We start from the raw sequence: 23,433 nt of genomic DNA on the forward strand, positions 1-23,433 counted from the left end.
GGGCATCGTCTATACGATAGACCTTTGCCATCTACCACTTGCTCAATCATTTACACGATTGTTTTCCTTCGGTCTTTGCCTCTTACCCAATCCACATAGAGCCCACACGCTGCATTCTCACACCGAGAATACCAAGATAGCCATTGTGGTGGTGTCATACTCAGCTCGACACTTTCGAGGTTCTGTGGAGGCTGTTCGTTGCGTTCACTGTGTTCGTGATTCGGGTGATCGTTGTGTTCGAGATTGCTGTGGATCGTGCAGTGTAGCGGTCAAAGTGTTTGAGCATTCGTGGTTGTCGTCTTTCTGTGAACGAACGTTCGTGATCGAGGGATCTTGAAGATGAGTCTTCAAAGTTATGTTAATTCTATCCCTTGATCTGTAGAAAAGCAAGCTGTAATTTCGGTTTTGCACATAGCATTTTGTTTCCGTTTGTGACTGTAATTATGTATGTTCGAATACGATTGAAATTTGGAACGATCCTTCCGTTGCTTTCATGGAAACCTCATATTCAATTTCCTTCAATAACATATAATATAATTGTATTAAAGTTGGTTTAGTATAATTATATTAAGGTTGGATAGTTATATGTTAAATTTGGAATTTTGAATTTCAAAATTAAAAAAAGGGAGTTATTTTGATAACTCCCCTCTCTCTCCTTTAATCTCTTAAGAAGAACATGTAAGTGGTTACACGATGTAATAGATCACAGAGAGATCTTCATTGAGGCACTCCTGTGTTTTCTCTCCATTTTTGACTTTATGTGTTTTTCTCTCAAGAAAACCAAAAACTTTCTCTTCTCCCAAAATTAATCTACATTGAAGCCCACAACTCTCAATCGATTCTCGACCTTGATAATATCGAGAACTCGCTTGTGGTGGTGTTTAATTTTTGGGGTATGTCTTATCGTGTTCATGAATTTTGACGTTTAGGGGAGAAGAAAATTGTTCAAGTATTAGATTGGAGAGGATTCGCGACGAAATCGGTCTTCACAGGTAAGCTCATTAGTACATTAACTGTTGATCACTCTACTAAAGACCAACAATTGCACTTTTTGTACTACAAATATATTTATGTATCCATTGGATATAACCAGTCAATAATGTGATGACCTTTCACAAAATGCTCGTAAGTATAGTTGCGCCAAAATTATTGTTTTGCCCTTATAGTTACATCTAACTCCTTAAGTACCATTGATCCCTCTATTGAACAATAAGTCATAGTCCAACTATGACCAAATCCCTCTCGGACCAAGAAAGGGTGTGGTACCACATTGTTCAAGCCCTGAATCAGCCCTTAAGGGAGTAATTTATCTACTTACCCTAACATTAGGAGTGAATTCTGTCTTGTGTAGTTGTGTTCTCAACTCCCTAATCAGACGAATCCCCAAAATGGCAGGCTTATTGAGTCAGTAATCTAGGCACTCTCACCTATGAAAATCAAAGGACCGCCTTCATAGGCAGGAGTTCACAACTCACTCAAGATTCAGATCATGTCACCTTGGTATCAGAGCCAATTTTTGCAATTTTTTTTTTGTTTTTAGAAACAAAAAAAAAAGAACATGGTGGGTGCTTTTGTGCGCTGTTTTCATGAGATGAGTGTTGGAGTTGATTCCCTAAATCTCGTGGGTCCTGTAATTTTTAATTATAAAGTACAAATAATTTATTTATTTAATAAAATATGAGGTATTTTATTCAATATTTAGTAGCATTAACTCACAAAACCAATAAACTAACATCCAAGGTTATCTTCTGTAACTTAAACATGTATGTAGAGACATACAGGTGGATCATGTTTAAGTGATAATGTAAATGGTTTGTAGTCAATGGATAAAGCTAGGTACCTTATCCTGGTGACACTATGAATATAACCCACATTGTAGATGTTACAATTGTTGTAAAGTTCTATAAATGATCTGATCCTAATCATTCATGTAAAGACATGTGAGCGGGGGTGTTCTATATAAAAGGGTTTGTATAAGAACTGGACCATGAAATGAATAGTCTCATTATATAAAGTCGTTAATAATAAAGACTTACATTTCACTAGGATGACCACCTTCTTCCTCTCCACTTTTCTTTGAAAGCATGCTTAATTAGAGTACTAGTTCCTGTCTTTTTTGTGATTATTGTTCAGTAAAATTAAATATTGGGACACAATCTTTCTGCTGTGGGTATTCACATACTTCTTCACAAAGTAGTTGCTAAGGTAAAAGATAAAATCTCCAGCTTGGCAGCCGGTTTGAGGGAATGAGTCAAACCATTTGGAGAATTTGTCTTCTTTAAGAATAGGTGTTCAGAATTGAGAAGATATTAGTTGATACCACTTAGCTAAAGTGGGAGTACATGATTGTCCTTTATGTCTGTGGGGACAGTTTTACATAGCTTACTCATACCTTGGGGCAAGTACAGATGAGCTACAGTTATTTTTTGATGGTTTCTTGTTTTGTTACTTTATTGATTTTACAAGTTTTATGTTGAATCTTGGAGTTTGCCAAGAAGATGAGAGATAACAGTTGTAGTAAGAGTTGAGTCTTGGAGTTTGTCAAGATACTATGTTTTGTTGTAGTGAAAGACAAGATCGTTGTTTTGTCTCCAAATAAAAAAAATTTAAGATTGTGGAGACAAAACTCCTATTGAAATCAACCCACCAAGATGCACTTGTGTGTAAAGATGAATGCCCAATTATCTTATTGATTGGCCAACAAGGAAACTTTTTTATTGGTTAATTTGGAGGATATTTTTAGAAAAGAATAAAACATGGGTGGTGGGCTTCATTTATTAAAAAGAAAGTGGACGGTGGAACATTTTATGGCTAATGGTCTTGCCCATTTTACTCATTTAGGTTTGCAACACATAATATATACGTGTGAAATTGCTGAAAAATGGCAAGTAGTTTTTTACCGAAAGAAGAAGACGGCAGACGGCAAAATTGTGAGAACTTGCGGCAACATCAATTTGAAGTCCTACTTTCGTCCGTGCGCAATTCGTGTTGGCAGTGAGAAGAAAAATTATAGAGTAATATTCATTACGGTTTCCCTAATTATAAGAAGATTTATTATTTCAATTCCTATGATATAGAAAAGCCCTCATGAAATAAATATTAGTCGCCTGAAAACCCTCAGAAGCTGTTGATTTTAAGATACCAAGTTGTGATATAAGGAATCAAATAGTCCGTGTTAGGCTATCTGGGAGAGATTTGTAGTGTAAGTTTTGGTACCTTTTACAATCTTTATCATAGTAGAACCTGCAATTGCAGAATACTGAATGTAGTCCAGGCGAACCTGTATATATTTTTATTGTCATTCTCTTTTATCCTACTCTTTAATTATTTAGAAAAATGTTATAATTGTTAATCTTCTTGGCTCTAACCGGTAGAAGTGAGAATTTTAGATATAATTTAGTTTCCACATTTATATATAAATATAAACTCCCAACAATCTTTAATTGTCTAGAAAATGATGAATTTTGAAACCCTAACAAATAAGCTCCAATACCAATTTGTTACGAAATCGAAAATTAAAGAATCTAAAAGAATGTAAAAAACTAGAAAATCGACACACAGATTTATATGATCCACAAACAATATGTTATTTACATCCACGGGGTAAAGAGATAACAATTTTATACAGAGAATGTTATAGAAAATATAGAATCTTATTCCAACGGTTGTTTTAAGGCTCTTGTCAAGGTAAGAACATTTCCTTTGAAGCACGATGAATGTTTTATATTATATATTATGAGTGTTATATTTTGACTATGTGACATGAATGAGACTTTTGTTGGGTTGTTAGAAGATGAAAATGTAATGACATCAATATTTCGAACATTAAAGTTTTTTTTTTTTTTTTTTTTTATGTTTAGTAAGTTGGGATGATTGCGAACATTAAAAGGGTATAACTTATGAATATTGTTATAATTGTTAACATTGAGTTGAGTTCTAAAATGAATTTTGTTTCTTTTTTACTAGGGATTGGACAAACACATTGAAGCAAGGAAACCACCAAACAAGTTTTTTTATATGTGTTTTTTGGTTGGAATAGTGCTAACACTTAATTGTATTTAATTTCTTTGTAAACAACTTAACCAAAGTTTGGTTACTAGTTTTGTCTTAAATAGTTTCCTTGTATTAACGTTATAAACTACATTATTATATATGAAAGTTCAAATTTATGTTTATGTACAAATTTTGTGTCAAAATTGGAGGAAACATAGGTGTAATAATATGTATGAAACAAATAGCTATCCATCATTAAAAGCATTTTTTGACATTCATAAATGTCACGAGATGTAATTATGACATTAAATAAGTGTCAATGTACAAAGTTCAATAATGTTTAGAAAGTGTCACAATTAAAGTATTATTGACATTGTAAACATGATATTATTAATGTTTTTTTGACAAATATTTAATGCAAGATAAATGTTTAATCGACAGAAAAAATCAACTTTTTAATTATTTGTTGATTGAATTGAAAAGTCATGAAATAATTAATAATGACTGATTTTTCAGGACTTATCTATATACTATCCTACATGTTATAACTGACTGTGTGCTTCGACTTGTTCATATTATTATTTAACTTGAATCAAGCTTCTCCGCCCAGCTATACGCTTGTTCTGGGTGTAAGTTTACAGGCTCATCACTACTCAAGACTCTTGAAATGTCTCTTAAGATTTTTTAGGCTTAACTTGAATAAATGACTTCATTTTCTTTGTGAGTTTAAGAGGTTATGAAAGGTTTTTCAGCAAAGAAACAAGGTTCTTTTATGCTATGAATTACCTTTATTTTATGCTATGTTTATATAAAATACCCATGATCTTTAATGTGAGTTTTAATAATGTTTTTAAACTTTCAAAAATTTCATTTTTATCCACTGACTTTGAATTTGTTTAAAAAAAGTCTCCCATTGAAAGTCCAAGAAAATTAGATACTACATTGAAAATTTAGAAAAAAAAAATATTTAGATACGTTCCGGAGAACACTTATCTTTATGCATCCCATCGAATTGTCTTATCATAATTTGACATGTGATAAATCATTCTTATTTATTATTTGAAATATTTTAGTTATTTTTTTTATTTGAATGATAAAAGTGGGAAGCATAAAGATAAGTACATCTTGAATGCACCCAAGTATTACCCAACTTAAAAATCTATGAGAAAATGTTTAAAGTTTGGAGACCCCTATTAGACACAAGATTCAAAAGTTTTGAAACTAAACTAGACCTATATTTAGCACAAATTAATTATTTAAAAGATAATTACAAACATTTATCCCCAATTTCACTACCATTTAATTTAGATTTAATTACAAGTTTAGTCCTTAAACTTATTAAGTTTGCGTCTATTCGATACTCAAATTTTAAAAGGTGTTTAGTATGTCTTGAAGCTTTAAATTTTGTGTCAAATAGATCTCTGAACTTTAAAAAATGTCTAATAAATTCTTGAACTTTAAATTTTGTGTCGAATAAACTCCTAATTTTTTAATTTAGGTTTGATAAGTTATTGACTATTCAACATTTTTTAAAACAATTATGGGCATGGAAGGCACACTAAAATGAAAGAGTCTCATTAAACATAAAATTCAATTTATTTGAGTTTTAAAATTTTTTGAATACATCACATAACAAATTTACTTATGAGCTAGTTGAGATGTCCATGTGCGTCTATTGATCCACAATGTATCTTTCTCTAGAAAATAAATTTACTTATGAGAAAAATTTGGGTGTTCGCTTATATGCAACTATCTTTATGCATTTCAAAATAAGATTTTTGCCATGTGGAACTTTTATAAATTAAATTGTTTTTTTTTTTTAATTTTTTCTTTGTATCTAAAGAAAGGATGCATGTAGGTTAGCAGTAGCCTAGGCTGCATCTAATCATTAATCTTTACTTATATAAAATTGAAAGTTCAATGATATTAACTCCTTTTTCCCACGAGGCCTGTTTTAAATAAAGTTGAAATTGATAGACATGAACTTGAGAGTAAAGAAATTATGTTGACATACTATTTTGGTCCTTATACTTTAAGACTCGTTTAATTTTAGTCTTTGTTACTTTCAAATGTTTAATTTTAGTTCTTATCATACTTTTGATAAATCTTAAATTTAGTCCCTACTACAAGCTTATTGTTATTTTTTTTAAAGAAAATTATTATCTATTAGCATTTTAACTCTAAAATTTGGAAACATATTCACATTTCTTCTTTTTTTTTTTTTTTTTTTGCATGAAATTTTTTTTATTATCTTTTTATTTAACAAATTTCAATAAAAATTAATTTCAGTGGACTGAATTTAAAATTTACTATAACTAACGTCACATGGACTAAAATTTTACATTTCTAAGTATAAGGGCTAAAATTAAAAAAAAAAAAATACTAGGGACAAATATCAATTTATACCCTTGAACTTTGGGGCTAGTATCAATTTAAGCACTAAAATAATAATTGTATAAATTTAAACCCTGAACTTTGGAATATGTGTCAATTTAAATCAAAACTAGTAATTGTTTCAATTTAAATCCTGAACTTTTTTAAGTGTATCAATTTAAACCCTGAACTTTAATAAATATATCAATTTAAATCTTGAACTTTATAGGTGTATCCAAATAAAACATAATTGAGAGTTTAAATTGATACAATAAGGAAAGTTCAGGGTTTAATTGATACACTTATTAGTTTGGGATTTAAATTGATACAATCCACAAAATTTATGGTTTAAATTGATATATTATGGTCATGTTTAGTAATCATTTTATTTTTTTAAAATTAAGTTTTAGACACTACTTTCACCTTCAAATTTATTCTTTTGTTATCTATTTTTTACCAATAGTTTAAAAAATCAAGCAAATATTTGATAATTTAGCTTTCAAAAATTGTTTTAATTTTTGAAATTTGGTTAAGAAATCAACTATTATACTTAAGAAAAATGCAAATCATTGTAAAAAAATGTGAATGAAATAGACTTAATTTTTAAAAACAAAAACAAAAAATCAATGTCACCGAGTAGGATGTATAAGTTTCGGGTTTAAATTATACAACTCCCAAATATATTTACCCATTTTAAAAAAAAAAATGACTTACAAAACACACACGTGTGACTGAACTAAGTAATTTAACCCTTCATTTGTAAAAAGGAAAATAAAGCAAGAAAGAGAGAAGAAGAAGGTAATGGATCCAGGCAAATACGCGGCGGCTGCGGCTGCTGCTGTAAAATGATCATCAATCATCATCCCCCAAAATGACACACCATTCGATGCTCTCATAGGTGGAGCCACATATTATCGACCTTCTTTATTAGGTTCCAATGGAGATTCGATGATACTCCCTGTTTTCCATTGACATCCTTTACACAGAGACACCAATGGGGGATAGTTCCAGTTACAAAGATTACGTCGCCGGTCTGATTGCCGGCGTTGCCACTGTCATTACCGGCCACCCTTTTGACACCGTTAAGGTAAGCTGAATCCTCTACTCGAACTGCAATTCCTTCGACCTTCCCTATGCTTCTAGCTTAATCTTATGGACTGGACTGGAATTTTTCTTCTTCGGTGTACTGTTTGTTTTTGGGGCTTTATGAAGTTAGGGGAAAATGGAATAGATAGCAAAGGCAATGGAGTTTACATTTTGGAATTTGACCTGGATGCTGTGTTTTGTGTTTCATTCACCTGTGGCGTTATAACTGATGTGAGGCTGAGATTTATCTGATATGTAAAGTAGATGCAAAACAATGATTCTTCTTGTACATTATTTAGATTAAGTTGTTGCAGAGTAATACTTATCATTTTGATTGTGTGTTAAGATACCTTTTCCATTACTGTTTTGTAGAGCAACAATTACCATGCATTATGCTGCCTTGTTTTTTTTAGCACATTCAGACTAGTTGATCATTTGTGCAAATAGGGTACTATACTCTCCAAATGACTTACATTTGAACTTAACTGCAGTTTAAGCTAGTTCTGCTAGTAAATAATTAGCGGCTGCCTGCTGGTGGGATAATTTCTCATATGCATTTTATCTGTTTACTTACCAGGTAAAGCTTCAAAAGCATAATACCGAGTCGCGGGGGATTACTTACCGAGGTGGTCTGCATTGCACTGCTAGGATACTGAAGACTGATGGTGTAAGGTTTCTGAACTCTTTAGAAACAAATATAGGAGGCTGTTGAATATGCTAAGATCAGATTGGTTGATTGGATGTGGATGTGAATTGAGTGTCTATCTTCTTCATCATCCAATGATGTATACCCTGCTTATCTTGGAAATCTGGTTTCTATTGGCTACTTGTTGCAATGTTGTTTGCTTCCTCATTTGTTGCAAGCATTGCTTCAAGAGTGCAAGTTGCTCAATATTGCTCTTACCGCCCTTTTTCTGCCTAAATTGTTATGTCTCAGCATTGATGCTCTCCAGAGAATCTCTGATATGTAAACTTTTCTATTTGCCGTCCTTTGCTTAATGATCATATTTTGAAGAATTGAGAAATGATGATTTTGACAGGTGAGAGGACTTTACCGAGGGGCGACATCATCTTTCGTTGGAGTGTCTTTTGAGAGTTCCCTTCTTTTTGGAATTTATTCCCGGACTAAACAGTCATTGCAGGTCTGTACTGATGAAATTGAAGCTTTCCTTTTGCTTAGGATTTTTGGCCCATTTGCAGGCTTCCTCAATATTGCCAAAAGCTCTTCACTTTATGCTCAATAGTCTTAAAATTTTTGGCCCATGTGCATTATGTGCACAATCGTGATATCGCCTTACTGGTCTCTCTCTTTCTCTGATTGTGAAGGGAGGCGACCAAAATGGTAGGCCACGACCACAAGTAGTAATTCCTTCTGCAGTTTATGGTGGAGCTATTATCAGCTTCATATTATGTCCTTCCGAGTTAGTGAAGGTAGGTAAATCATGATGTATGAGTTGCTTGTTTTCTTTTTTTTTTTGTTCCCATGTTAGGCTCATGACTCTAAGTTTTTCCAGTGTAGGATGCAAGTTCAAGGCACTGATTCTCTTGTTCCAGTGTCCAGTAGATACAGTGGTCCAGTCGATTGTGCCCTTAAAACTATAAAGACAGAAGGGGTAAGACAATCCTCTCGACTTTGGTATCTGCCATTTGTGATCTGGTTTTCAAATGACACTCTGTTTTGCAGGCTACTGGTCTTTTCCGTGGAGGTTTTACGACGTTTTTAAGGGAATCAATTGGAAATGCTGTATTCTTTAGCACCTACGAGAATGTTCGCTATTACATGCATTCACAAGTACATTCTACTTCAAATTTAAATGTCCATGGCAACTTAATGGATATGGGCATTGGGATTTTGACTGGTGGCCTTGGTGGTGTGGCTGTAAGTTGATTCTAATCTTTCTAGTTATTGTATATAAAAACTTTATTAAACTAATTGTTGTAAAGCTGAATAATGTTTCTAAATTTAACCAGTTCTGGTTAGCTGTTTTGCCACTGGATGTTGCAAAAACTATAATCCAGACTTCCCCAGATAAAAATGCCACTAGAAATCCGTTTCTAATTTTGAGCTCGGTAAGACGTTCTCCTTGCCATTGTTTCATTCAAGTTCTCTTTCCACTTTGCTATGATCTCTACATATATCATATATTTCTTGTTTACTATCAAAACTACAGAAGATGCTGACATGAAATATCATTCTTCTAGATATATCGAAATGCTGGAATTAGAGGATGCTATACAGGATTAGGTCCAACCATACTTCGTGCATTTCCTGCCAATGCAGCAGCAATTGTCTGCTGGGAGCTAGCAATGAAAGTTCTTGGTATCCCCCGAGATTAACACGACTATTTCGGTTTATCCCTCGACTCTTCAAATTTCACGTTATCTCTTTAGTACATTTAGTACATTTTGAGATCCTGCTATTGTTTCAGAAGAGGTTTATTGATTATAGACGCTCATTCATTTTGTTTAGTTCAATTAGAGTGAAAGGAAATCAAATGATGATATGTTCCAAATGTTTGAGTTGCATCTATTACAGATTCATTGATCTTATGAACCATGAATAATGAATGAAGAATTAATAAAAATCAGGTGCAACCCATAATCTTATTTGACATTGCAAAAGGATTAATCATATCCATAACTATAACAAATGGTTATGGATGCAAATGTTGGAGATACACGACCCTTCCTAATAAAAGCGCAACTAAATGGTCTCTAGTACAAAGCAAAGGCAAAAGCAAAAGCAAATGATGGGATTGACAGAAGAGAGAGAGCAAGCAAATCTGGTGGTAATAATGGAAGAGCATGACCAACAGTAAAAAAAAAAAATATTATTGGGAAAGGGCCTAAGTTACATGGAGAAAGCTAATGCAAAATTCCCCTTTCATTATTCTGCTAATTGCTAGGTTGGGCTTTCGCCATGGACGTCAGATGAGCTCTTCCGCCGCCGTTGGTTGTGTCCGGCCAACCGCTTCCGGCAACTCCTTTTTGCTTCATCAAACTCTTGAAGGCCATGAAATCTCCATATTTCACAACGAAGGAACACAAATGGCGAATATTTAGTGATGATCATTACTAGCAAACTAATCGTGAAATCTCCATCTTTCACAGAAGGAACACAAATGGTGCAAATGAAGAAGATGAAGACATTAAATCATTATGCTTATAAAATTAAGCAAGAAGCTTTACACATGATAGTAAAGTAACAGTCAAAGTGAGCTTGGTTTAGTTGTAATTGACATGTGTACTCAATTTCTTAACATATGAGATATAAATTTCTCTCTCGTACTAAAAAAATAAAATAGAAAACAAAATCAAAACCAAACATTTTTCATGTGGCTCACATACTAGTATTCCACAAGAGAAATTGTGTTTTCACACCAGACATGGGTTGCAAATTTGGGAGATTTAGACTCTAAATACATCCTTTATACCAATTGATCTTTGTCAATTGTGCAATAAAAGGATTTGTGTTTAAGTTAAGATGAAAATAATAATGCAGGTAAAAGAAGAAAAAAAACTTTCATGTAGTTTTATTTGTCGGGGGTGATTTTGGACCAAGAGGATAAATCTAATGAAAAAAGAAAGTTGGACTAGGACCAAAACACGATAATGACAGACAAAGGTCCAACTCCCAGTAAGCCTAACTTTGAAGCTGAGGAGCCTAGTTGGCCAATGGGCGATTCTCCCCAACCGAGCCCTTGAGTCCGAGGAGCCTAACTTTCATACAGGGTGTGTCCAAGCACGCCCCTAAGTCGAAGAATTCTACATATCAAATAATTAGGTTTCGAAAAGGAGCAACAGATAAATACATCATTATAGCTCCATGTAAGGTAATTTGAGTCCAATTCTCAAACTCTCTATCTTGCACATCCTTTCACTCTCTAGTGTGGCAAACACCACATAAGTGTGCAAACTATCTCTTTTGCAAGTCACATTTCTTTCTCCTTTCAAACAAATTCCTTGTTAGTGTCACATGCACGAACATCTGAATATTACAAGACTACAACTATTCCCAAACTTCACCATTTTTTTTTTAATTTATAAATTAAAATGGGTTCAAACCCCACTCCATATCTTGAAAAACCAACAAATTAAACAGTTATACCATTATTTTTGGTTAGGTATGAAGTATGGGGGTTTTAATTTATGATAGAAGAGAGTGTGATTTAACCCTATATTATCTTAAGCTTAAGTATGAATTATGGGGGTTTTAATTTTAGCTCAAGGGCATCAATCAGTAATGTTTGGCTTGTTTGAATGCTTCACTAAATGCCTTGCTGATTTAGTGTACAAATTGCCAATTTGGTTGATCCCTTTGTCTTTCTAGATTTGCTCAATTACCTAAATAAAAGAGATAAAAGTATAAGAAAAAAAAATTAATGTAACAGTGACGAAGAATGACAAAGATTTGATCTTACTTATAACACCGACAACAATTTTATTATTTGACACAAAGGTACTAACAACCAACTAAATTTCTTTATATATATATATATAAGAGCATTCCTATATTTAATTCAGAAAATATACAAATAATTTTGTTAAACTCGTATGAGTTTAAAGAATATGTACTCATAAATATTCGAAATAGAACTTTTTTAATCTTCAAATTTTAAAGGATATGTGCATTTGATCCTAAATTTTCAAGGTACATTTTTAGTACCTAAATTTTTAAAAATGGATTTAAAAGATCCATGCAATAATTTTTATAATAATTATTTTAATTAAAAAAATAATTTAAAAATTTATCTATCTCTATAAAATTATTTTTTAAATCTATTTTTAGAAACTCAGAAACTACAAAAATTACATTTTAAAAACTAAATAATTAAAGACTCCTAGACTAAAGTTTTTTATTTTAAAATTTTAAGAACCAAACACACATTATTCTATCTCTGGACTAATAAGACAGTTTTCAACTCTATTATTAATAGAAGTTTCTTCTTCTTTTTCCATTTTAATTTTAAATTTTTATAACTAGTATATATGATGTATTATGTATCTAAGGCTATAAATTATATATGGCAGGGGTTGTCATCTTTATTTAAATATAAATCTTGATTTTTACACACATGATTTTGAATATATCATATCTTATTAGATTTCTGTGCAATTAAATGATGGTTTTATTTCATTTTATTTTACAAAATTAATATTGGTTAAATAATTTTTTTTAGTCCTTGTAGTTGAATAGTTTACAACTCAATCTTGATATTATTCTATCCCATTTCTTTTTTTTTTTTTTCTTTTTTAAGGACAAATAAATAGCATTCAACTCACAATTAGTTGGCTTTTTAAACTCAACTAACATCCCTTGCACTTCATTAAATCTACGTACAAATTTTATAGGTAGATAATGTATGGGATAACTAAATGTATATAGACATTGTAATAAAATTTTGTGAAAAAGCAATCAATTTGCATTCCCAAACTTTGCAAGATAAATCATTTTTTCCCTTAAATTTTCAATATATCAAATTAAACTTCCAATAAGTGCAAGAACATTTGTCTTTATATACACTCTTACTTGAAGAATTGTTTAAAAAAAAAAAAAAATCACGAGCAGTCAATGAATAATAAATGTTAAATTGTAAATTTGGTCCTTATAATTTAGAGAATATTAAAATTTGGTCCATATAGTATATAATTAGAATTCAGTACTTATGGTTTGATTAAATCTTCATAAATAGTTCCTACGATAGAGACTGTGTATGTAAATTCAATCACACCACAAGAATTATCTATGAAATTTTATCAAACCATACACACTAAATTCTGACTTTTAAAATTATAGGGGACTAATTAAGTTCATTTTTTCAAATTATAAGGACCAAATTTATAACTGAACCAATAATAAAGCATAGTTCTAATACAAAATTGATGATATTTTAGAAAAACGCTAACCCTAGAGCTGGATTTTTGTAACTATTAAAAATTTATTCAACATAGCGATTTTGTGTATTGAATGAGCTTATTTTTGTACGAACTTGAACTTTAAATAGTGAGTGAGGTAGTGAAAACATAAATAAAAAGTAAAAAGTGAAAACATAAATAAAAAGTAAAAAGGTTAAAAGACAAATTTGGTAGAAAAAATTAGAAACTAATTTCTATGGTTTAAATAACTATAATTTAGTTCTTATGATTTGATAAATTATAGTAGAAACTATTTAGGAGAGTTTTATCAAAACATAAAAACTAAATTTAAACTAAATTTTTTTAAATTATATCGATCAAATTTGTAATTTAAGTAATTATCTAAATTTAGACTTCCATTGGAAAGGACTTGAATATTTTTAATACAAAAATTGAAAACACCCGGCCAAAAATTTAGGGGTGAAAAGACTGATTTTTTCCCCCAAAATTTTGAAGAAAGTACAAAGCTTAAATTGGGAAAAGCGTAAAAATAAAAAAAGTCAATCAAAACCATTTTTACATTATTATAATTTCTAATTTCTTTATTTCATTACTTCACAGTTGAACCCCTCAAAAAAAAATTCATAGTTGAAATATACTTTTCTAAGCACCAATCATAGTCTTAGTATGAATAGACAGTACAGTAATTTATTTTTTCTTAATCAACTAACCAAACTCCAAGGATTATATTATCCCATCAAAGAGATGAATAAATTTGCACTAATTAAGAGCTGGAGTTAATCTTAATTAATTCGACAACAGCTAAATATATTTATAAACAAATTCTCTACTAGATTAAGTTAATCTTCTTAAGTTAGGTTTGAAATAGCTTAAACCATATAATTAAAAAGCAGATCTAAGATTAGGGTTTTCTTTTTTGTCCCAAATTACCTGCTGCATTGTTGGCAGAAGCGCTGGTGGATTCCGGCCACCGCAACCGCCGGAGCTTTAGCATGAAACTCACAGACCTTATGACGACGGTGGTACCTCTTCGAACCCGACAGATCCGCATTGCAATTATCAGCCTGACACGAGGGCGCCGCCGCAGCTCCGCCATACCCAGATCCTGATTTTTTATTAGAAGAAGTCCCAGAAGTGAGAATTTTCTTCTTCTTATTAAAATCCCCTGCAAACCCTAATTCTCCATGAATTTGTTGTTCCTCATGATCTTCCTCTTCTTCTTCTTCTTCTTCATCTTCTTCCTCCTCTTCCTCCATTTCGTAGTAATTTAGCCTCCTTTTTCCGTCAGCTTTTCCAGTCGCCATTATAAAAAAAAAAAAAAAAAAAAAAAAAAAAAAGCTGCCCCCAAGGTACAGAGAGACTAATTAAGAGGAAGAAAAGAGAAAAGAAGAAGCAAGAAGTTGGTTTCTTGCAGAGGAAAGAAAAGAAGAGAAGGACATAATTAGGAGTAGTAGAGAGGCTAGAGGTGAGAACTGAGGACCACAAACTCCATTTTCTTGGCCTTTTTTCCTCTCTTCTCTAAAGGGAAAAAGGGTAAAACAAAAAAAAGGGCAAATGGGGTTGGGGGAAAAACTGTTCTTTTTTTTAATAATTTCATAACACTATAACAGTAAGGTTTTTGCTCCAATAATGTTGCTTCCATAGAGAAGCCAAGTTGGAGTAAACAATTACTTTTTAAATATATGTTAAGAGTCCCCACTCAGTTATCAATCTTCTCTCTTTGGAAAAATTGTCTGCTCCTATTTGGAATCGTTAAAACATATATATTAATAAGAGTTTGATTTGTTTTTGTTTTGGTTGGTTTATCAAATTATAACTAAATAACTTTTTATGTTTGTGGCTAACAAGTAGCTATCTAATACGATTGTTTACGAATTCTATTCTATGTCGCACTATTTTCTTATCTAAATAGTACACATGAAACATAACGATCTAATAGTAAAAGATATATTTAAACAAATAAACACACATCCTTTATCACATTACAATTACTCGGGTAACAAACTATCTTTTCAAGTATGAATGTGATTTAGATCATAGATATGATATATCATGATCTGATCTATTACGAACATGTGTTTAATAGCTTTAAAAAGTCAAACAATGTAAAAAAGCTAGCTATTTCATTAATTAAAATCCTTTTAAAACCTTTTCTGTAGTACTAAAAGTAAAACTATCAATAAGTTTGTGAGTCCTAAAAAAAATGTAAGGACTTAAAGAATATAAAATAAAGTTTAGAGAAGTTTAATGTATTTACAATTTATTTGGTTTAGTTTACTATGTTGTAACAAAATTAGGTCATTTTTAAGATTAAAAAAGGGGAAAAAAGTAATATAAGGTGTGGAGTGGGAGTAGATATATATATTTAATAATAAAAAAGAGAGATGCATGAATTGGACCCATTTTATATCCCATCTCTCTCTCTATCTAGATTTAAATGACAGTAACTTTAATTGAAGCTGCTCTCTATAGGGAATGGTTCTTTCTGTTCATTTTCTGCTCTGAGTGAAATATGAATATAAGTGTACCCCCTATATTATTTTATCTTGTCCCTCTCCCCATCTTCTTCACTCTATTGCACAAAGGACAAAAAAAGAAAAAAAAAAAAAAAAACCCTGAATTTGCTTTTTAACTTTACTTTTTAGCCTCACTCTTTATAATCAATGTTCTAATTCTAAATGTTATGTTTATTATAAAAACACTTGGACTAAATTTCAAAAGAAAACCCAGAAGTTTCAAAAGGGAAAAAAAATAAATAAATAAAAGAAAGAAACATAATGTAAGAACTCTGAAGAATAATTTTTAGGTCTAAGTTAGGCATAATGCATCTTGTATCTCATTGAATTAAAAAGCTTTCACTTGACTGAACGAGCTCATCTTTAGCTCTCCTTTGTACATATTGATTATGAATACATTGCTTTTGAAACTAGAGTGAGATGAGAGTGCTACGAATATATCAATCTAATTGAGATATCCGAATGCACCTATTGATATCCATCCACCTTGTTAAAAAGAAAAAGTTAGACATATAAAAATTATATTTAAGCGGATTTATTTTTTTTAAAAAAAAATTAATCATTTATTGTTGGGTCAAATTGACCTCATCAGGTCTAATTATTGTTAGAACTCCTTATATATTTTTTTAGAATTTAGGAAGTGCTTGAGGCACTAAGTTAGTTATTATAGTAGATTATTATAAGGTAGAATTATAATAATTTGTGTTTAAGGTACAGACTATTTTAGCCTGGATAAAAAAAAGAAACATTGTAATGAAGATGGATTTCAAATTTTAATGTATTTAATTATAAGTTATAATAGTTAAAATTACCTATAATTAAAATTGGATCTCTCAGTCAAGAAGTGATATATATGTATATACATTAGCAAGTTGGGATATGTTAATAATGTTGGTATCACCATGATTAGGTATGAAACTGAAGTTAAAAATAGATTATATATACCACTATGGTGAGATTTGTTGTTGTGTGTGTTTAACATGGAAAAAAAAAAAAGGAAAAGGAAAAGGAAAAGTCATTGAAACCCTAAAAACAACAATAATGTAAAAAGATAGGTAAAGTTGGTCCAAAAATTGTACTAGCTAGAGGGATAGCTCACTGTGCAACACATTAGAGAGCTTTATGTTGAGTGGGTCCAATTGATTTTAAGTTCATCTCAGAAGTGTACTTATTCACATTTTTGGAAGCAATATTATTAATTTCACTCTAATCTTACACAAGTGTACTAGACCACTGCTTTCATCTCATTTATTATTCTTTTTCATAGCATTTATAATCTTTCAATTTTGTTCAGTATAGTCAAACTGATATAAAATATATACTCTTAATCAAAAGGTTATTGGGTTGAATTCGCGTGTATGATGTTTGTACATGGAGAGATACTTGATACCTATGAAATATGTCTGTATACTACTGAAAATTATAGGATGAAAAATGCGTAGAAAGTTGATATGTACCCTCTAGTTCTTAGCTTGAATTTCTCCTTCTATTTAGGTTTGTTTGGTTATTCTGATGTTTGCATGCCCAAAAACAAAGGTTTTCATCACTGAGACCCAAAACTACTATATAAGATCAGTTGAGGTTGGTGGAAAATATGGTTGTAGTTGAGCCACGAGTATTAGAGGATCGAGCAACGCGAGTCATCAACCGGCTAAATTGATTAGTGAACTCGGGAAGATAAACTCGATCAGGTAAAACAATTTCTTTCTTCCTTACTCGATGTTCTCTCTCTTTTACTCGATGCTACTCGATAATCAAAATTTGTTGTCGTGTGAATGATATTTGTATTGTTTTTCCAGAGAAATAGATAAAGATTTGCAAGGAGATAAGGAGAAGAAGAAGAAGACTCATTACCTGGTTCGGTCAAGATGGTCTACTTCCATGTGAATATTTCTTTTCTTTTACTTCTTTCAAGATTACTTTTACAGTAGTTTAGTGTTTATAAGAGAAAAGATGATGAATGCATATTGTAGATCTGATCATTAGATATTTATATTACATATCTCTTGTCAGTTATATGATGTAAAATTTATTATGTAAAACTAAACTAGTTGGAATATGTATTTGAGTCAACGTTTTTACAGGTTTCAAATCCCACAGTAGTTTAAATGCTCGATAACTACAAAATAAATAGATATATTTGTGAAAATCATCCTTACAACCTTGAACTAAAAAAGAATTTAAGTTCCAAAACTAGTTTACTTTATGTTTGATAAGAGGTTCAAATCTTCCACTCATATATTGTTGAGCTAATAAAATGAATTTGTCAATCTTGATTACATATTTTATTATTGTTTTTTCTAAAGAAAAAAAAATCTAGAACCAAGTGACGTTGGTTTGAGAATTTGAATTTTCTTTCAAACAGAAATATTTCCTAAAAACTAAGTTGGAAAAAATATCGCATCTTTCTTTCCAAACGAAAATTTCTATAATCCTAAATAAAATTAAACCATCTGCTTCAATTTGACATTTTGTAACATTTTGTTAAGTATATATTTTTTTTTATCACATCAATGCCATGTTTGGAAGTAATTTTAAAAGAGTTAAAATCACTTTTATCATATTTAAATAACATTGATTTTAAATGAGTAAAAATATTTTTTGAGTGATCTTAAAAATTAGGAAAAAAATTATTTAAACAATGTTGAAATCAGTCTCAAACAAACATGTTGTTAATTTCTAATTTCTCGTATGTCTATAAAATCTATACCTTTTAATTACCTAAAATTTTGATTTCCTAATTTTAATTGACGACAGATCTTAGTCAGCTACTATTTATTTATTTTTTTTTATTTTTTTTTTTTGTCTTTTACTGTCTATTTCATCTCTTCAAGTCAGATGTTGAATCATGCAGACTTGATGTATCTAAAAGGAAAACTATACCACTCAATTAAATGCATATATTTCTGTAGAAATTTGTCCTAATTAAAGGATGGAATCATCACCAAATCATGGTTAATAAGATTTAAATATGGCCTTATATTTCCGTAGAAGATTGTATTTGATCTTGTAATTTTGACGCCCATTTTCTGATGTATACTCCTATATAAACCTTTCTGATCTTTAAGATCCTTCCTCGTGCTTGTTAGAATGATGTTTATCATAATTGGGTGTCCTTTATTCTTAACGAGGACTTCTCTTGTAGTCAATTTCTAGTTTTAATGAAATTTATTTTAAAAAAGATATATATGGTTTTTGGTTTCTTAATTTCAATTCTTTTCTTTTTGGGTTGCTCTCAGAAACGTACTATTTTGCTTAGATTAAATTACAAGCATAGTCAAAGTCAACTGTGACATTTGTGTTTATTTGATCCTTTGAACTTAAATTCCTAAACTTTCAATTTTATGTCTAATAGATTATTGAAAAATTAAAAATTTTTAAAAATGAATTGTTCTATTATTATTATTATGTATAATGGAACCTTAAAATTTAAACTATATATCTAGTATATTCTTGGATTTTATAAAAAATTTAAAAATCTAAAGATTAAGATTTATAATTAATCAAATAAACTAAACCATCAAATTTATAATCACTTTTCGGTGATTAAACTTTATATATCTCTGTTAGCTTGGTCTTTGCCATGAAGTTATACAATCTTACATGCTAAATATGTTGTGGCTATATATGTGTACTAAGTTTATTGTTTTGATCTACTTTTTACTTCATATAACGTTAAAATTTTTGTGCTAAGGGTCAAACTTGAGGTTTTAAATAAGTGCCAATATATATATATATATATATATATAAAAGTTATCAGTACAAGTATAAGATGGATAAGAATGGCAAGAAGCACTATACTTTAACTCATAAATGACCCTTCGGGATAACACCTATTGGTTATCATATGTTAAATTATAATAGTCCGCATTTGGGATAGGTAGAAAATAGTAAATGTTGTAACAAAAAGAGAGAAAGAGAAGATGGGTAGGAAAATAGTAAACATTATAACAAAGAGAGAAAGAAATGATGAATAAAAAAAATAGTAAACACAGTAACAAAGAAAATTTTAAAATAGTAAACTATTGTACTTAATTGTAGGTTACAATAATTGAAAACAAAAACTATTATAATTAAAGCCCAAACATAGAATGGGTTATATCCACTTGAAGTTAGGGCCCAAATACTTCTTTATTAATTATTAGGAAAGCTGCAATAGTAAATTTAGAAGTATAATTGCAGTCACATCTTTGAAATATGAAAATTTGAAAATATTGCAAAATTCTACCTTTTTTTTATTTTTTTTATTTCGTATTCCCATTTTGCCTTTTAAAAAACTCATGCTTTTAGCTGGAATAGATAGAAAGAAAGAAAGTTAGTGGGAGAAAATGGAGAGAGAAACAGGTGAAATGGGCTTACTAGCGAAGATTCACGTTGTGGCGATCGTACCTATAGTGAGGCTACTACAGTTGATGGAGGAAGATGACATAGGAGGCGGAGTGGTGGGAAGTGACATATGGTGTGGACAGTAATGTTAGTTGATGAAAGAGAGATGTTGGGAGGGATAATCTGTTGCGTGCGAAGAAGTTTGGCGATTTTTTTCTTTTTCATAATCTAAACTTAGGATATTTTATATCAAGTATATCAATAGTATAGATTAATGTAAAAGTATACCAACGATATAAATCAATGTATCATTATCAAGTCTATCAACCATATATTAGCAAAGTAAACAAGTGCATCATTATAAGTTTATCATAATATATCAGTCAAGCGTATCAACAATATAAACAATTACATCATTATCAAGTTTACAAATAATATATCAATCACATGCATCAGTAGTATAAATGAGTATATCATTATCAAGAGTATTTAGTCAAGTGTATTAGCCGTATAATAGAGTGTATCATTATCAAGTTTATCAGTAGTATATCATTCAGGTGTATTATGTATATCAGTAGTATAAACGAGCTTATGCTGAAAAATTTATCAACCGTTGATAAATGCCAAAAAGTGTAAGTTTTTACTATATATTTTATCACTTTTCTCTAGTAAAAAAAAGGACTTCATATGATATTTTGACCTTAGGATGGCCTAAAATGAGTAAACACATGTTTAGGAACTACTTTAAGTTAGTTTTTACTGTTTTTAAGCAATTTCATGAAGTTTTGTAGATGCTTTTATGTTTTTACAAAAAAAAAAAAAAAAATGAAAAATGAAAAAAAAAGAATAGTGATGCGTTGATTGAGGATTTGATGCACTTGCTCAAAACCCTCATTTTGTCAGATCACTTCTAGTCGTTCAAACTTGTTGATTTTTCGGTCCACAACCATTTTTCTGCTCCAAAATTGACTGGAGGACATTTAGGGCATGATATTCAGCCCCTCTTCACCCACCATGGCCTATATAAAGGGTTGGAAGTCTCTTAAATTAACAATCTTCATTCCTTTGAAGAAAACTCACCAAATTATCTATAATCTCTTTCAAGAACCAAAGTTTTTTTTAAAGAGATGGATTCTTTAAGTCAACCCTACTCGTGAGAACGTGTTGTAGAATAAGATTCACGTCGAGAAATGATCAAATCCATTCTAGAGGGCTCCTTAGATTGTTGGCTTGATTCAAAGGCTTTATTTATGGTTTTCCATATTTTCTTCCTTTAGTACTTTGCTATTTTTGTTTCATGTTTTTGCTATTTCATTATTTTCTATATTGTAACCCATAAAATTAGATTTAATGAATTTGATTCATTCTTATCTAATTATGGCTAAGTTTTATGAGGGATTCGATCTTGTAGATATCCTAAAGATAACATATGGCTTAAGCCAATGCAACCGCATCGAATTACATAACTCTAATTTTTTTTTTTTTTTTTTTTTTGTTGAAACTTATGTTATCTCGTTAATTTGAATTGCACTTAAATTAACATGCTAGTTTGGTCTTAATATTGAGAAGGTTAAGATATATTATATCTCACAAAAGAATACAGGATTAAAAGTCTAGACATAGAACATCATGTGACCTTAAGCTTAAGGCACATTGTAGAACCTAGGGATTATATAAAACTATCTAAGATCTAATTAACTATAGAAATATAAAATTAGTTACTTAGCTTCTAAGGGTACTTGTAAAAAAAGACTGAATAGGAGTTGTTCTCCTTTCATAGTTGGTTGATAACAACATGATGCGACTGCATAGCTTAAGGGAGTTTATCTGTGGGTTGAAACTTGACTTAAGTTCCTTGCTTTCTTTTTTTATTATCGTTTATCTTTATTATTCGCCACAACCTCAAAACCACTCATTTTATTTGGTTACCAATTGCTTTACATAAAAAAGATCTTACTTGAAAAGGTCGAGAATTTCATAAATAATCTTGTGGGAAACGTTATTTTGAATACTTCCAAATTACTGCTTTTTAAGAGTGTATGCTTGCACTTGATCCTTAATATTCTTAGTTATTTTTTCATTCATAAAAATTTTGGTCGATCAACAATACATCAGTTAAGTGCATCATTATCAAGTATATAAGTCAAGTGTATCAAGTTTATCGACAATATAAATGAGTACGTGATTAACAAGTATATCAAATATATAAACCAAGCGCACCATTATCAAGTATATATCAAGTATATCACTCAAGTGTATCATCGTATGAAGTATATATCCAATTGTGTTATATGAATAATTTTACCAAAAATGTGAGAAAATACATAATCTTGTATACATAAGAGAATTTGAGCCCAACAATTTCATGTTGTCTCCTTGAGACAATTTTACTCATCTAATGTTTGAGTTCTCGAGTAAATTGTCTCCCATCAATAGAACATATTAACTTTCGTATAGAAGTAGCACCTCGTCCACAAGATCCAACGAACTATACTTTGTGGAAATAAACCAAACTTGAACCAATTTACAAAAAAAAGGGAGAAATATTTTTCATGGGAAAAAAGTAATGGTGAAAAAACTCTCTTTTGCAATTTGAAGAAGATACATATTTATAGACTATTCATGGTTGTTTTAATAATCATGTTTCTTCTTTAAGTTGGTTAATTATGAAAAGCCATATTCATTTATGAAACGATACAACTCTACACTAACGATCACTACCAATTATTCCAACAATTTCCCCCATAAATGGTAATTAAGTTGTCAATTTAAGATAAAAGAAAAAGAAAACGTTCGGTATTTTCCAATAATAATTTACATCGAGATAAGTAGTAAACACTTTGAACTTTCCGTAGTGAACATCAATCGAGTTTACTTAGCTAATTAGGGGTAAGTTCAAGAATAGTGTATTTTTTTAAAGTAATAATAAAAATAGGGTATATAGTAAAGAAATTACAAAAGTAAGGTGGAGGAAAAAAGTATTGACAAAAATAGGATAGGAAAATCGTGTACCCGGTACACGATTTTTATGTCAGCCCGTCCACGAGTTCCATATGTTTATTATTTTTTATTGCTTTTATATTTTTTTATTATTTTTGATTTAAGTGGATACAGATGGGAACAAATCTATTTGAATTTCACGATAAAACAAATCTATGTGAAAAAAATCTACTGTAAAACAAATCTAGGTGAAAAAATAGATTTAGCCCTCATTCGTGGCTAGAAATTTTTTTCAATTTTTATTGTAAAAAATTCTCCAAAA

The 23,433-nt window shown here is 30.5% G+C and overlaps 2 protein-coding genes across 3 annotated transcripts; one reads left to right on the forward strand and one right to left on the reverse strand.

The window, feature by feature from the left end:
* Nucleotides 1-7,116: 7,116 nt before the first annotated feature.
* On the forward strand, nucleotides 7,117-10,037 carry LOC120083343 (mitochondrial arginine transporter BAC1). The gene is made up of 8 exons (XM_039039064.1): nucleotides 7,117-7,453; nucleotides 8,030-8,119; nucleotides 8,493-8,594; nucleotides 8,779-8,883; nucleotides 8,967-9,065; nucleotides 9,137-9,331; nucleotides 9,424-9,522; nucleotides 9,655-10,037. The coding sequence occupies exons 1-8, from the start codon at nucleotides 7,361-7,363 to the stop codon at nucleotides 9,787-9,789; spliced, it is 918 nt and encodes a 305-aa protein (XP_038894992.1). The 5' UTR covers nucleotides 7,117-7,360; the 3' UTR covers nucleotides 9,790-10,037.
* On the reverse strand, nucleotides 10,034-14,903 carry LOC120083344 (squamosa promoter-binding-like protein 3). 2 transcript variants are annotated; one of them, XM_039039066.1, is made up of 2 exons: nucleotides 14,260-14,885; nucleotides 10,034-10,472 (listed from the first exon to the last, which is right to left on the reverse strand). In XM_039039066.1, exons 1-2 carry the CDS (start codon nucleotides 14,631-14,633, stop codon nucleotides 10,355-10,357), a joined length of 492 nt encoding a protein of 163 aa, XP_038894994.1. In that variant the 5' UTR covers nucleotides 14,634-14,885; the 3' UTR covers nucleotides 10,034-10,354. The 2 variants fall into 2 exon arrangements, with proteins under 2 accessions (XP_038894994.1, XP_038894995.1); XM_039039067.1 differs by lacking the exon at nucleotides 10,034-10,472 and adding an exon at nucleotides 10,479-11,796 and having other exon boundaries at nucleotides 14,260-14,903.
* Between the last annotated feature and the right edge of the window lie 8,530 nt (nucleotides 14,904-23,433).

Source organism: Benincasa hispida, chromosome 8 (genome assembly GCF_009727055.1).
Source record: "Benincasa hispida cultivar B227 chromosome 8, ASM972705v1, whole genome shotgun sequence".
NCBI lineage: Eukaryota > Viridiplantae > Streptophyta > Magnoliopsida > Cucurbitales > Cucurbitaceae > Benincasa > Benincasa hispida.